General features: G+C 44.8%; 1 protein-coding gene across 1 annotated transcript in view; it reads right to left on the reverse strand.

The window, feature by feature from the left end:
• The window catches only part of LOC141161552 (aldehyde oxidase 1-like), a 536,896-nt gene that overhangs the window by 90,736 nt on the left and 431,011 nt on the right, over positions 1-15,149 (reverse strand). Inside the window, exon 22 of the mRNA XM_073646509.1 lies at positions 13,900-14,033. Within this exon, the coding sequence (XP_073502610.1) occupies positions 13,900-14,033 (134 nt within the window). The remainder of the gene's footprint in view (positions 1-13,899; positions 14,034-15,149) is intronic.

Raw genomic sequence — 15,149 nt, forward strand, 5'->3', positions numbered from 1 at the left:
AATGTTAATACGCAGTTTGAGTGTACAGCGGGGTGGGGGGAGGGGCAGGGGATGGATCTCTGCAGGAACAATGAAGATCTCCATTTTTTTTTCTCTTTCCCGCATTTACAGTGGGGAGGTGCAATCTGTCAGCCTATCAGCAGCGCACACACGGAGCGAAGTGCTTTTTTTCACACAAGCAAGGGCATGTGTCATTGGCAGTGTATGTCACATGTCCTTGCCCTATAAGACCAAGCCATTTTCCCCGTCGCCACCATTTTCTCACTGCTGCAGCTGCGTGTTAGACGGCACCGCTGTTGCTGTGTGCGCTATACCTTGTTAATTTCAAGCCAATTTTCGCACAAATATACAGATAGCTTGGGAGTAGGGAATAGTTGTGATTGCAGTCCTTTTAAGGACTAGGTTACAGCATTTCCTACGACTTTTATCAGGCAGGTCTGTGCTCTTAAATAGATAGATTGTGGGAGTAAAGACTAATTGTAATTGGAGTCCTTTTCAGGACTAGGTTACATCAGTTCCTATCAGCTTTTGCCAGGCAGGTCTGTGCCAGTGCTGTGCAAGTTTTTTTCACAGCATTTGGCTGAATCTAGCAAAGCTAATCCTTTTTGGCCTATTGCAGAGTGTGTTAGTCAGTGGAGTAGCCTATCTGTGTTGCAAGATATACCACCTGTGTATAGAATACCAATTTTTTTACTGCACCTAGTGAAGTAAAATCTTTTGGGCATAGCATCATTCTATTAGTCCATCTATACTGACCTCCATCAGGTTGCAAACTGAATCTAATTTTTTTCTGCATCTAGCTCTGAAAAAATATTGGGCTTCTAGCTGTGTGTGGGTCTTGTTCTATTAATCCATCTATACTGACCTCCATCAGGTTGCAAACTGAATATAATTTTTTTCTGCATCTAGCTCTGAAAAAATATTGGGCTTCTAGCTGTGTGTGGGTCTTGTTCTATTAATCCATCTATACTGACCTCCATCAGGTTGCAAACTGAATATAATTTTTTTCTGCATCTAGCTCTGAAAAAATATTGGGCTTCTAGCTGTGTGTGGGACTTGTTGTATTAGTCCATCTATACTGACCTCCATCAGGTTGCAAACTGAATATATTTTTTTCTGCATCTACCTCTGAAAAAATATTGGGCTTCTAGCTGTGTGTGGGTCTTGTTCTATTAATCCATCTATACTGACCTCCATCAGGTTGCAAACTGAATATAATTTTTTTCTGCATCTAGCTCTGAAAAAATATTGGGCTTCTAGCTGTGTGTGGGTCTTGTTCTATTAATCCATCTATACTGACCTCCATCAGGTTGCAAACTGAATATAATTTTTTTCTGCATCTAGCTCTGAAAAAATATTTGGCCTTCTAGCAGTGTGTGGGACTTGTTCTATTAGTCCACCTATACTGACCTCCATCAGGTTGCAAACTGAATATATTTTTTTCTGCATCTACCTCTGAAAAAATATTGGGCTTCTAGCTGTGTGTGGGACTTGTTGTATTAGTCCATCTATACTGACCTCCATCAGGTTGCAAACTGAATATATTTTTTTCTGCATCTACCTCTGAAAAAATATTGGGCTTCTAGCTGTGTGTGGGTCTTGTTCTATTAATCCATCTATACTGACCTCCATCAGGTTGCAAACTGAATATAATTTTTTTCTGCATCTAGCTCTGAAAAAATATTGGGCTTCTAGCTGTGTGTGGGACTTGGTCTATTAGTCCATCTATACTGACCTCCATCAGGTTGCAAACTGAATATAATTTTTTTCTGCATCTAGCTCTGAAAAAATATTGGGCTTCTAGCTGTGTGTGGGTCTTGTTCTATTAATCCATCTATACTGACTTCCATCAGGTTGCAAACTGAATATAATTTTTTTCTGCATCTAGCTCTGAAAAAATATTTGGCCTTCTAGCAGTGTGTGGGACTTGTTCTATTAGTCCACCTATACTGACCTCCATCAGGTTGCAAACTGAATATATTTTTTTCTGCATCTACCTCTGAAAAAATATTGGGCTTCTAGCTGTGTGTGGGACTTGTTGTATTAGTCCATCTATACTGACCTCCATCAGGTTGCAAACTGAATATATTTTTTTCTGCATCTACCTCTGAAAAAATATTGGGCTTCTAGCTGTGTGTGGGTCTTGTTCTATTAATCCATCTATACTGACCTCCATCAGGTTGCAAACTGAATATAATTTTTTTCTGCATCTAGCTCTGAAAAAATATTGGGCTTCTAGCTGTGTGTGGGTCTTGTTCTATTAATCCATCTATACTGACCTCCATCAGGTTGCAAACTGAATATAATTTTTTTCTGCATCTAGCTCTGAAAAAATATTGGGCTTCTAGCTGTGTGTGGGTCTTGTTCTATTAATCCATCTATACTGACCTCCATCAGGTTGCAAACTGAATATAATTTTTTTCTGCATCTAGCTCTGAAAAAATATTGGGCTTCTAGCTGTGTGTGGGTCTTGTTCTATTAATCCATCTATACTGACCTCCATCAGGTTGCAAACTAAATATAATTTTTTTCTGCATCTAGCTCTGAAAAAATATTGGGCTTCTAGCTGTGTGTGGGTCTTGTTCTATTAATCCATCTATACTGACCTCCATCAGGTTGCAAACTGAATATAATTTTTTTCTGCATCTAGCTCTGAAAAAATATTTGGCCTTCTAGCAGTGTGTGGGACTTGTTCTATTAGTCCACCTATACTGACCTCCATCAGGTTGCAAACTGAATATATTTTTTTCTGCATCTACCTCTGAAAAAATATTGGGCTTCTAGCTGTGTGTGGGACTTGTTGTATTAGTCCATCTATACTGACCTCCATCAGGTTGCAAACTGAATATATTTTTTTCTGCATCTACCTCTGAAAAAATATTGGGCTTCTAGCTGTGTGTGGGACTTGTTGTATTAGTCCATCTATACTGACCTCCATCAGGTTGCAAATTGAATATAATTTTTTTCTGCATCTAACCCAGCCAATAGTTTTGGCCTAATACCACAGTTTGGCCACTCAGCTCTGCTCGGTTACCATCCATTGTTTTTTTGTGCAAACAGCTCCAGAGTTGTGAATTAGTTAACCACCAAAATGAGTGGAAAAAGGCCTGCTGCTGGTGGAAAGGGGAATAGGCTTGTTGGGAAGGGGAAAAAAGGTTGTGTCCGTGGGGTAGGTGTTAAAGCAACAGTAACATCTGCAGAAGAAAGACCATCTTCCAGCCAAACTAAAATGTCTACTTCTTTTAGCGGACAATGTGATAAGATCCCTTTCTTACGGCCACGCCAATCGCTACAAATTCCAGATGAGGCACAAAAACAGCAGGTGCTTCAACGGATATCAAGTGCTCCTTTAAGTGGGCTCTCCTCCACATCAACTTCAACATCACAAATTCTCCAGTCCTCAAAGGTGTCACCCAAATCGCACTTGCTTCCTCACAGCTCCCAAATCTCCAGCTGCCCGTCTGAGTATGAGGTAGAACAGATGGTTGAGTCTGCAGAGCTGTTTACTCATACTATAGCCTGGGAATCAGAGGTCGACTCCAGCGCTTCTGTGAATCCAGACGAGGAAATGATCTGCACTGATGCCCAGAATCTTTATGAGTCGGATCCAGGACCAGACGCAGAAGGTTCTGACCATAATGTAGACCCTCATTCCCAAACTGTAACTCCTGTTGGTGGAGACAATGAGGAAGACGATGATAAGACTCAAATACCTGATTGGAGCGACAACTTTAGTTTTTGTCAGGGCAGGAACAGGTTGGCTCTGAGGACGACGGGTGTGATAACACACAGAGTGATGATGATGAGGTTGGAGATCCCACTTACGGGCAACCCACAGTCAGCCAAGAGATGAGGTCAGCAGAGGAGGTGGAGGAAGATGCTAGTGACGACGAGGTCAGGTTGCGCCTTCCTGGACAGAGACGTAGTACTGGAAGCACGTCAACAACTGCATCCTCAAACACAACTCTGCCTCTCACCACAAGTCGTGGTGGCTCTTCAGGTCGCATGGGTGCTAAGCCTTGCATAGCCTGGGCATTTTTTCAGATCGATAAAGATGACCCAACTCGTGTTATTTGTCAGCAAAAGCTAAGTAGAGGCCAAAAAATACATAGTTTGAGTACTTCATGCATGAACCGGCACATGGACATGAAGCATAAGTTGCAGTGGGAAGCTCAGTGTGCTACAATGCGGCCTAGCCGGCCGGGCCAACCACCGTCTGCCATATCTTGTGCATCCGCGGCCTCTTCATCCTCTGTGACTGGGGGGACAGCAGTCACACCTGTTTTGGGGCGCAGACCTGCCACCTCTTTACCCGCAACAGCCAGCGTGATTGGCAGGTCATCATTTTCTTTGGAGGTGGGAACACCAGCTGGTGTTAAGCGCTGTCCGACATCGATAGCACCACCTTTGGATCAAGGCAACCTAACATGTCCGCCTGCATCTTCCTCACAGACCGGCAGTTTGCCGGGGACACCCTTATCAACCCCGTCTAAGCACAATAGCCAGCCCTCGGTCCCTCAGATGTGGACAAGTAAAAGACCATTTCCTCCTAGCCATGAGAAAGCTAAGAGGTTGAATTTCACCATCTGCAAGCTCTTGGCTACAGAAATGCTGCCTTTCCGCCTGGTGGACACAGAGGATTTTCGAGACCTTATGTCCGTCGCAGTGCCCCAGTACCAGATGCCCAGTCGGCACTACTTCTCAAAGAAAGGTGTGCCTGCGCTCCACCAGCATGTCGCACACAACATCACCGCTTCTTTGAGAAACTCTGTGTGTGACAGGGTGCATTTCACCACAGACACTTGGATGAGTAGGCATGGACAGGGGCGTTACATGTCGCTGACTGGGCACTGGGTAACTATGGTGACAGCAGGACAAGGGGCTACTGTCCAAGTCTTGCCGTCCCCACGAGTTGTGCGTCAATCCTCTTTATGTCAAAGTTCCTCCACTGCTTCTGCCTCCTCAACCTCCTCTCGGTCTTCCACCTGCACCCAAAGCCTGTCTGGTCATGCCACAAGCTTTCTAACTGCGCAGAAGGGATCCTGCACACCTCCTTACTATGCTGGCAGTAGGGCTCAACGTCATCAGGCGGTTTTTACATTGAAATGTCTGGGAAATGTGAGTCACACAGCTGAGGAGTTGTGGTCAGCTCTGGAGAACCAATTTCATGAATGGTTGTCTCCACTGGACCTGAAACCAGGGAAGGCCGTGTGCGACAATGCTGCAAACCTGGGTGCGGCCCTTCGCCGGGGAATGTCACACACGTGCCTTGTATGGCTCACGTGTTGAACCTGGTTGTCCAGCAATTTTTAGCCCACTATCCCAGACTAGATGGCCTTCTGCAGAGGGCACGGTCGCTGTGTGCTCACTTCCGCCGTTCGCATCCCGCAGCTCAGCGACTTACATCTCTACAGAAGTCGTTGGGCCTGCCACTTCACCGGCTAAAATGCGATGTGCCTACCCGGTGGAATTCAACTCTGCACATGTTGCAGCGACTGTGGCAGCACCGACAAGCCCTGGTGCAATACGTTCTGACGTATAGCCTGGGCCAACGAGATTCAGAGGTGGGGCAAATCTGGAGGAGTGGTCTCAGATCAGGGACCTATGCACCCTTCTGCACAGTTTTGAAATGGCGACGAAGATGTTTAGTGCTGACGATGCCATTATCAGCATGACTATTCCGGTGATTTACATGCTGGAGCACATGTTAAACAGAATTCGGAGTCAGGTGGTGGCACGAGAGGAGGTGGAGGAAGTAGAGGAGGAGGAGTTGTATGCGGAAGGGCTAACATCTGCAAGGTCCAGACGGTCGGCAGCACCAAGGCGGCAGGCATGTGAGGGTGGGGGAGATGGTTTTACCAGGGCGCATGGTAGCAGCCAAACTAGTGAGGAAGGTGCGGGAGCCCAGGAAGAAGTGGAGGACGAACTGATGGAAGACTCATCAGATGAGGGAGACCTTGATCACATTTCTGTTGTGCGAGGTTGGGGGGAGAGGACAGAGGAAGGAAGCATGATTGTTACCTCGCCCCCAACACAACAGGGACTTGGTGCTCCTGGATGTGCAACACACATGAGTGCCTTCTTGCTGCACTACCTGCAACATGACCCTCGAATTGTGAGAATTAGAAATAATCCTGACTACTGGGTTGCCACACTGTTAGATCCCCGGTACAAAAGTAAATTTGCAGAAATTATTCCTGCCATAGAAAGGGATGCACGCATGCAGGAGTATCAGCAGAGACTGTTGCAGAATCTTACATGTGCTTTTCCACAAAATACCAGTGGTGCACGTAGTGAATCTCACAGTTCCAACTTGCCAACCGTGGGACCGTCAAGTGTTCAGCACTCAAACCGTAACAGAACCACAGTATCTGCTGGTAACATCAATTTTGCGGAATCATTTCACCACTTTTTTAGCCCATCCTTTGCAAGGCCACAGGAGACAAGAAGTCTGACACATAGTCAACGCCTAGAGACGATGGTACAGGAGTATCTCCAAGTAAACATTGAAGCCACGACTGTGTCACTGGACCCTTGCTCTTTTTGGGCTTCCAATCTGGATAAATGGCCGGAGCTAGCCACTTACGCCTTGGAGATCTTGTCATGCCCCGCAGCCAGCGTTCTGTCTGAACGTGTGTTCAGCGCTGCTGGTGGTGTGCTGACAGATAAGCGCACGCGGCTCTCCACTGATAATGTAGACAGACTCACGTTCATAAAGATGAACAAATCATGGATCCGAAACGACTTTTCTACCCCTGTGTCATCCTGGGGAGAGTAAAAGCTTGATGATTGGTTAAAATCACCCTACCAACCGTTTTAAGCTTTCAAATTACTAATCATGTTTATCTGTATCTTGACTGGAAAATAATTTGGGCTTTGTAGCAGTGTGCAGCACTGATCCTATTAGGCCATCTATACTAAAGCTTCACCAGATTTAAAATTAAAAATAATTTTTAGCTGCATCTAGCCCGGAAAATAATTTTGGGGCTCCGAGATGCGCAAGACACATAAGTGCCTTCTTGCTGCACTACCTGCAGCATGACCCTCATATTGTCAGAATTCAAAGTAATCATGACTACTGGGTTGCCACACTCTTAGATCCCCCAAACTTTTCGATCAACCTTTTCATTTTAATAAAGACCAAAAAAATGGTCATTTTTGAAATTATAAGCATTAGCAGGTTGTTAGAAACTGAAATCAAACAGTTTTCAACTCAAAACTTTATTCTAGGTGATGTTACATTTTCACATAGGACCCCTTGTTTGAAAGGAGCTTCTGAACTCTCTCGTCCATTGAATTTGTCAGGTTTTGGATGGTTTCTGCTTCAATTGTTTTGCATGAGGACAGAATACCCTCCCAGAGCTGTTGCTTAGATGTGAACTGCCTCCCGCCATCATAGACACTCCTTTTAATGATGCTCCAAAGGTTCTGAATGGGGTAGAGGTCAGGGGAGCATGGGGGTCACACCATAAGTTTGTCCCCTTTTATGCCCATATCAGCCAGAGATGCAGATGTTTTATGTGCAGCATGAGATGGTGCATTATCATGCAGAAAAATGATCTTGCTGTGAAATACACGGTTCTTCTTCTTGAACCATGGCAGGAAGTGCTGTTTGAGAAAATCCACATACATTATGGAGTTCATCTTTAGCGCCTTCAGGGATCCTAAAGGGGCCGACAATCTCTCTCCCCATGATTCCAGCCCAAAACATTACTCCACCTCCTCCTTGTTGGCGCTGTAGCCGTGTTTGCGTGGGGTGTCCATCAACCAGCCATCCTCCACTCCATCCATCTGGACCATCGAGCGCTGCACGGCACTCATCCGTGAACAAAACAGTTTTGAAATCAGTCTTCATGTAATGTTTGGCCCACTGGAGCCGTTTCTGCTTGTGTGAAGTGTATAGAGGAGGTCGACAGGATGGCGTATGCACAGCTGCAAACCTCTGAAGGACCCTGCATCTTGTTGTTCGGGGGACGTTGGAGGCACAAGCAGCTTCAAAAACTTGTCTGCTGCTATGACAAGGCTTTTTGGCCGCTGCTCTTTCAACCTGACGTAATTGCCTGTAGGAAAGAGTCCTCAATTTGCCCTTATCAGCACGCACACGTGTGTACTGTGAATCAGCTACATACTTCTTGATTGCCAAGACACTTCATCCTGATCATCGCACAATGTTGATTGTAGTCATGCCTTGACCTAAACACTCCACAATTTGTTGCTTCTCAGCAGCCGACACATCCTTTTTCTTTCCCATTTTGGCAGAAAATGTAGGCTGCTTAATAATGTGAGAGAGCCTTCTTAAGTAGTCTTGCCTTTCATTGGACACACCTGCCAAACTAATTAGCACAGGTGTCTGCAATTGCTTACAGTGATATAAAGAGCCCTGACACACATCACCATCAATGAGTTTAACTGACAAACAAACAAATTCTTCCCTTATCACTCCTAAACACTTTTTGCATAATAATTTGGAACGCAGTGTACATGTGCTTTTCCACAAAACACCAGCAGTTCACGTAGTGAATCTTACAGTTCTAACTTGCCAACCGTGGTCTGTATGGAGTTGTTCAATAAAGGGCCCAAAATTAAGATAACATAGATGGGAGAGGTCTCTATGAATAGGAATTCCTAAGTATTTGATACCCTGTGAGGGACAGGCAAAGGGAAAGTTGGACTGGATGGAATCCTATATGGATTTGGGGAGGGAGACATCGAGGGCCTCAGACTTCGCTGCATTGATTTTAAAATTTGACCATGTAACAAAGTGATCTATTTCAGCCATAACAGCAGGGATGGATATATGTGATTGAGTGATATATACTAGGACATCATCAGCAAATAGAGAGCACTTGTACTCGGTGCCTCCCACCTCAATCCACCTAATATTGGGGTTATGGCGAATTGATGAGAGCAGGTGCTCCGTCACTAGGATGTATAAGAGAGGGGACAGAGAACATCCCTGCCTTGTCCCATTGGTGATTGTGAAAGGTGATGAAAATGTTCTGACGCGCCCCCTGGGCCTTGGGACACCCGGAGCCGGACCCTTTTTGGTGGATGCTGGTGGTTGTAGTCTCCGTGGCGGCAACCCGGTTCCATGGCTCAGGGCGGTCAAACCAGTGGCGGAACTATTTATGTGGTTTTGATGTTTAAATGTCCGACTACGCCACCCGTGGATTGCGGTCAGAGTGAACCGCCGCTCCAGGGCAGACCGCTGAGGCTGGTGTTGTGGGTGCAGCAGAGCGTAGCATAACTCCCCACGGGAGGAGTATAGCCTCAGGGCAGTGTATGCGGAGGATGGGGGTGATGGTGCAGGGCAGCAGCAGTAACGACACGGAGTCAGTGATGCAGTCCAGGGCCTTTACTCACAGTTCTTATTATCCAGACCACGTCTGCAGGTAACGGCTGCCCACGTCGTACTGTGCTCACCAGGTGAGGGGCTCAGACAACTCCCAGATAACTTTGGAGCACTTCACAGGACCCCCTTTGTGTGTCCTTTGTCTGGCCTTTCTTACCAACACTTCTGTCCGGCTGCCTCGGGCCTCCTCTTGGTAAACTTGGCGCCAGTTTCCCTGACCCTATGTGGTGCCTTCCTAGCGGGTGTAGCGAGGGGCTGCGCCACATAAAATGTCAGAGCCTCCGGTTTCTAGCTGAGGGTCGTTTCCTGCCTCCACTAGTTCGGGGACCGGTCTCCCCCTTTGGCCTGACCCCACCACGCAGGTGGATTCGGGCGTGCGGTGGCGACTCGCCCGTCCGCACCCCTGGGATCCCTTCATTCCTCGTTCCTGGAGCCTTCTCCGCTCCTCTTCCTTCCTTCTCCCTCTTCCAGGCCTGGGCCTCTGTTACTAGGCCTGCCTCCGGAGCAGAGCTCATGCAGAGCCCCTGCTCCCTGCCACTTCTGCTCAGACTTCTCTGCACTGAACTAAGATGGTGCCCACCTTTTATACTCCCTTCTCAATGCACCCAGGAACTGCTTCCTCCCTGCTCCTGCACTACAGGGTTCCCCTTCCTCAGTGTTCCCTCCCCCCACTCCAGCCAGGGACAGGGACTGTCGTGCCCATCTCAGGGGCATATTGGTCGCCCTGCCCCACGGCAATGTGGTGTAATGCATGCAGGTGTCGGGTCCTGATCCACACTCCATCCTTACCTGAGAGTGAGATATCACACCTCTGGGTGAGGTGCAATACGTCTGTAGCAACCGAGCCCTCAGGGTGCTACAGTTCCATTTATCTTCAGCCTAGGTGACGTATTGCGATACAGGGCCGTGATTTTGGCTATAAAAGGGTCCCCTAGACCCCTACCCCAAGCTTTTTAAGAGAATCATATATGGCGTGCCAGGAGACTCTATGGAATGCTTTCTCAGCATCCAACGAGAGTATCTAATTACAAATTTTTAACTGCATCTAGCCCAGGAAATACTTTGTGCCTAGTAGCAGTGTCTGCTAGTCAGCGGATTATCCCGGCTGTTAAGCAAGCTACACCACCTGTAGTTTAGACACTTAATTTTTTCAAAGGAAATGATTCGGGACCATGGGATACTTAGTGAAGAGCATCAGGAGGCACTCCAAGGCATAGGGGCTGGGACTGGCAGTAGGATGCCTTGCGGTGGACAGCCGAGCTCGATCCTTATAAAAGCTTTTTAACTGCAGCAGCTTTAGTGGACGCTACTGGAGCTGGAATTACGCGGCTGCTGGCATGAGACTTGCCCTCCAATAGATCCTTGTAAATGGATTTAAAGTGTATTCATTCAAATTAGAGAGACAATTTAAATTAAAAAGCTTAGAGCTGCCTCCACCACAGGGGGGCTCGCTCGACCCACCAGCGGACAGGCACCAGTATTGGGAGAGGGGGGCTGGCCGTCAGGGTTCACCGCGGCTCTGGCACAATTCCGGCGACACGGAGGTGGCACGGGCAGGAGCGGACTGGCCGTGTCGGCTTCTCACTTTTTGGATTTTAGAAGGGCATGACATGCCTATATCTGTGTCTCCCCCTCCTTTTACTCCTCCACCTCTTTTATTTTCGCATGACTATATGTACTTGTCACTTTTCCATGTGTTAGTTATGTCTTCTGAGCAGTTTGTCAGCTTTTGGACACCTTTGAAGGTGTTTTCTATGTGTTTCTATGTGTTTTTGTTTGCCTGCCATTGTTTTTAACGGTGTTCGAAGGTGTTCGATGAACAGTTCGACGAACAGTTCGGCGAACACACGGGTGTTCGACGAACCGAACCGAACTCGAACACTACGGGGGTGGCTCAACACTATTTATCACCCACTCCTGGTTTTGTCTCCCACTCCTGAGAAAAAATACTGACCAAATACTGATAGTGGGGCCATGGCCTAATAGGAAATATGGACAGAGGTTGCCCCATTTGGACAATTCCTTATAATATCCATAAGTATGTAAAATGTAATTAATTTGTTGAATAGATGACATACTGGTCATAAATATCTAATGGACAATACAAGAATATTCAAGAAAGAGAAACAGCACAGTAAGGTAATTTCATCAGGGACGGCTGCATTCCTCCAATGGGTTAACTCCAATTCCAAAAATGAGCCATTAAAGTGAAGAATGAAAGCTGCACTCCACAAAAGATTTTATATAAAGAAGGTTTATTGTATCTGTGCCCAAAATAGGTGAGGTAGTTAGCAACGCTTCAGCGCTTCCATAGTGCCATTTTTAAGCTGATTACATATAGTGTGATTTAATTTATGCACAAATCCTCACCAGTGATTAAAGAGGTTATCCGGTCTTAGGCTACAAGTCTGCAGGTACCCTATTTGACTGCAGACTTGTGAATCCTCACATTGTGCACACTGTGTGCTGCGAGGATTCTCCGTTGCTAGCACCTGGAGCGGCGAGTGTGACCACAAGCATGTGTTTTGCATAGATGCGGTCACATGCCAACTAGACATGCACAGCCAGACATGTCTAGTTGAATGTGAAAAGAAATATGCAAATCACATAATTGTGGTGACATGACCGCCCACTCCCGGGACTGGAGGATCCGAACAGCACACAGTGCGTGCTGTGAGGTTTCGCAAGTCTGCCGTCAATTAGAGTAACTTCAGACTTGTAGCCTAAGGCCGGACAACCTTTTAAAGGTATTAATGATATAAAAAATACAACAGTATACAGTCAAAATGTCCTATATAAAATATTTCAAAGAAAGGAATGCAGATAAGGTGCTGCACTGCTGGTATTAAATCCAAGAGTTAACAGAAATTAATTATTTGAAGCTTATTCTCAATGCATTTCGAAGCCGCACTGACTTCTTCCTCAGGAGAACCACAAGAGCAGCACCTTGTCCACATTCCTTTCTTTGTAGTTGCTACGTTGGATTTTCCAACCGGCGGAGCAGCAGCTGGATTTGTGTTATTGTGAGCCTACTGAGTGTTGTGTCTTTCAAAGCCACACCAGGTAAGTGCAAAAAAACCCATTAATAATGCATTGTGTCTGGTGAATGCCCTATAGTGCCATCTTTTTAATTTCTAGTTCTATATAAAATGTTATCATACACCTTTACTATACATAAAGTGCACAACACATAATAAATGTGTATATAGTGATAAAGATTAGATGAATACAGTAAAAAATAAATATTTGGCATTAATTTAATCTAATAAACAGCTGGCATTCACCCATGATCACCCCCGCTCTAACAAAAACATAGCGATCCCTAGTACCGAGCATGTCAACAAGTCAACGGCATCCGTCTTCCAGTTGCCCGATCATGTGACAAATTACATGACTACTATGCAATCTTTCCTCCTTAGCTTATGGGTGACGAGAACAATGCTCAGTCACCAAAGAGACCATGATGTCACGTCTCACCCCAAAAGGTAGAGAGACACATAACGCAGCAAGTATTTATTAAATAGTTAATACGGATGATAAAAAAGAAGTCCACTATGGTCAACTGAGAAAAACTGAACTGTGGCTGTTGGACATCTTTCCTCCAAGGTGCATCTCAGTCTTATAACACAACTAATGTATAATATAGTCATGGCCACCCCAAATTCAAACTCCTTGGTGTCATGGTACTAATTCTACTGATCTACATTGCCCCACGTTTTTTAATATTGTCTCCCAATCTCCTTCACGTTTTGGTGGTGGGACATAATATCTATAATCTGATGTTTTGTGACCCGTCTAAAGAAAGTATCTTGGTACAGGTCAATTTCTTAGTGTGGAAGCTTCATTTAAAGTTATTGACATGAATTCTGCATTCAGTAATGGTTTCTCCCACATACTGTAAACCATATAAAATATATAGACAACATACTCAGTTTTGCACATCCAAAAAATGGAATATTACACTCTTCAACAATGAAATTGCAACACCAAGAAGGAAAGTGAAACAGGAGCCATTTTTCAACACGACAACACCAAACCACATGGTTCTCGTCCTACTGTGAGTAGCCTGTGTGGCCTAAATATGCTACCATAGACTGCACCGTCTCCGGACTTGTCCCCCATCAATGACATCTGGAACGTCATTGGTCGACAATTGCAATGGGAGCTGCCAGCAGTGGATTATGATGATTTTCCCAAGTGCATTTAGAGTGGCCAAACATTTTTCACACAAACATTAATAGCCTCATTGATAGCAGCCAAGTGTGCAAGTGGGGGATTTCTACAAGTGATGTTGAATAATTCAAGATGTTTTGACAAATACTGTTTCCATTTTTTCATAATTTGCATATCATGAACATGTCTATCCGTGCTGTGATTTAGTTTACGTCGCACTAATCTGGATGTAATCATCTTGAATCGTTACTGTCTGCCTCACCTATTTTAGGCTTGGAAAGCAATAAACCATCTTCATATCCATTTTTTTTTGGAGTGCGGCTGTCATTCTTCACTTTTATGTGATGGATAATGTAGTGTTAAAAATAACTTACTTTTGAGCTGCCACTGCGCTAATGGCTGCTAAATAAGCCGTCTTTACAATTTTGCCACCGAATGCCCCCCCTATTCTCTTCACATGGCAGTTTATGCGGTTAAAAGGTATTCCAAGGGATCTTGCAACTAGGCCCTTTTTAGGAAAAATTATTAAAATTAGACAAAAAATGGTATTACAATTGGAAATAATGGTTTTTACTTTCCTATTTAAACTATTGCATGGTTATATAGAAGTTTTAAATGTATTAAAATATTTGTTGGAACATATTTTTAATTGCAGATCATTCCATATTATTTATGAATCATGATCACATTGCAGTATAAATACTATGCCTCCATGTCATGAATCCTTTCCAATGCATTTTTTTCCTGATTTTTCAAAACATATGAACTGCAGAGAAACAGAAAGAGTACAACCTGCACTATCTGCGGCTAAAGTCCGTACTAATCAGAAGGAATGCGCCCAAAAAATGTGTCTTCCAACTGTGTCACTTCCAACACTGAAAGTGACACAGTGAACAGTAAAATAATAATGTCGGACGGATTGGAAAGGGTTAAGACTGGTGTTTTGTATGGAAGTGCTGGAATAAGATGGGCCAAATTCATTAAGAGGCACTCGCCACTTAAAGGGGTTTTCCCACGAACGAAAGTTGATTTTAATCAATAGATCTTGGAATAATAATAAGTTCCACAATTCAATGTGTTTAAATATAATGTTCCTGTGCTGAGATAATCTTATAAATGTGCCCCTGCTGTGTACTGTGTAATGGCTGTGTCTGACCATACAGGAACATGGTCCGATCATACCACATCTCCTGGGCAGGGGAGGGGGGAAAGAGAATATACAGACATTACAGCAGGGGATCACAGATGATTCTTTCTGTGAGGTAAAACATTTCACTGCCTGAAGAAAGAATCATCTGTGATCCCCTGCTGTAATGTCTGTATACTCGTTTGCTTCCTTCCTGCCCAGGAGCTGTGGTATGATCAGACCGTGTTCCTGCATGGTCAGACACAACCATTACACAGTACACAGCAGGGGCACATTTATAAGATTATCTCAGCACAGGAACATTTTATTTAAATACATTCAATTGTGGAAGTTATTATTCCAAAATCTATTGACTAAAATGAACTTTTTTTTGTGGGAAAACCCCATGAATTTGGTTCAGTGGTGTGCGTCTTCATGTGCCTCGCCAGAAATATTACTCCAGTCAGGTACTGAAATAACATTTCTGGCATAAGAAAT

The sequence above is a fragment of the Phyllobates terribilis genome, unplaced genomic scaffold (genome assembly GCF_046119375.1).
Source record: "Phyllobates terribilis strain yellow unplaced genomic scaffold, ASM4611937v1 Scaffold_9__5_contigs__length_417890890, whole genome shotgun sequence".
NCBI lineage: Eukaryota > Metazoa > Chordata > Amphibia > Anura > Dendrobatidae > Phyllobates > Phyllobates terribilis.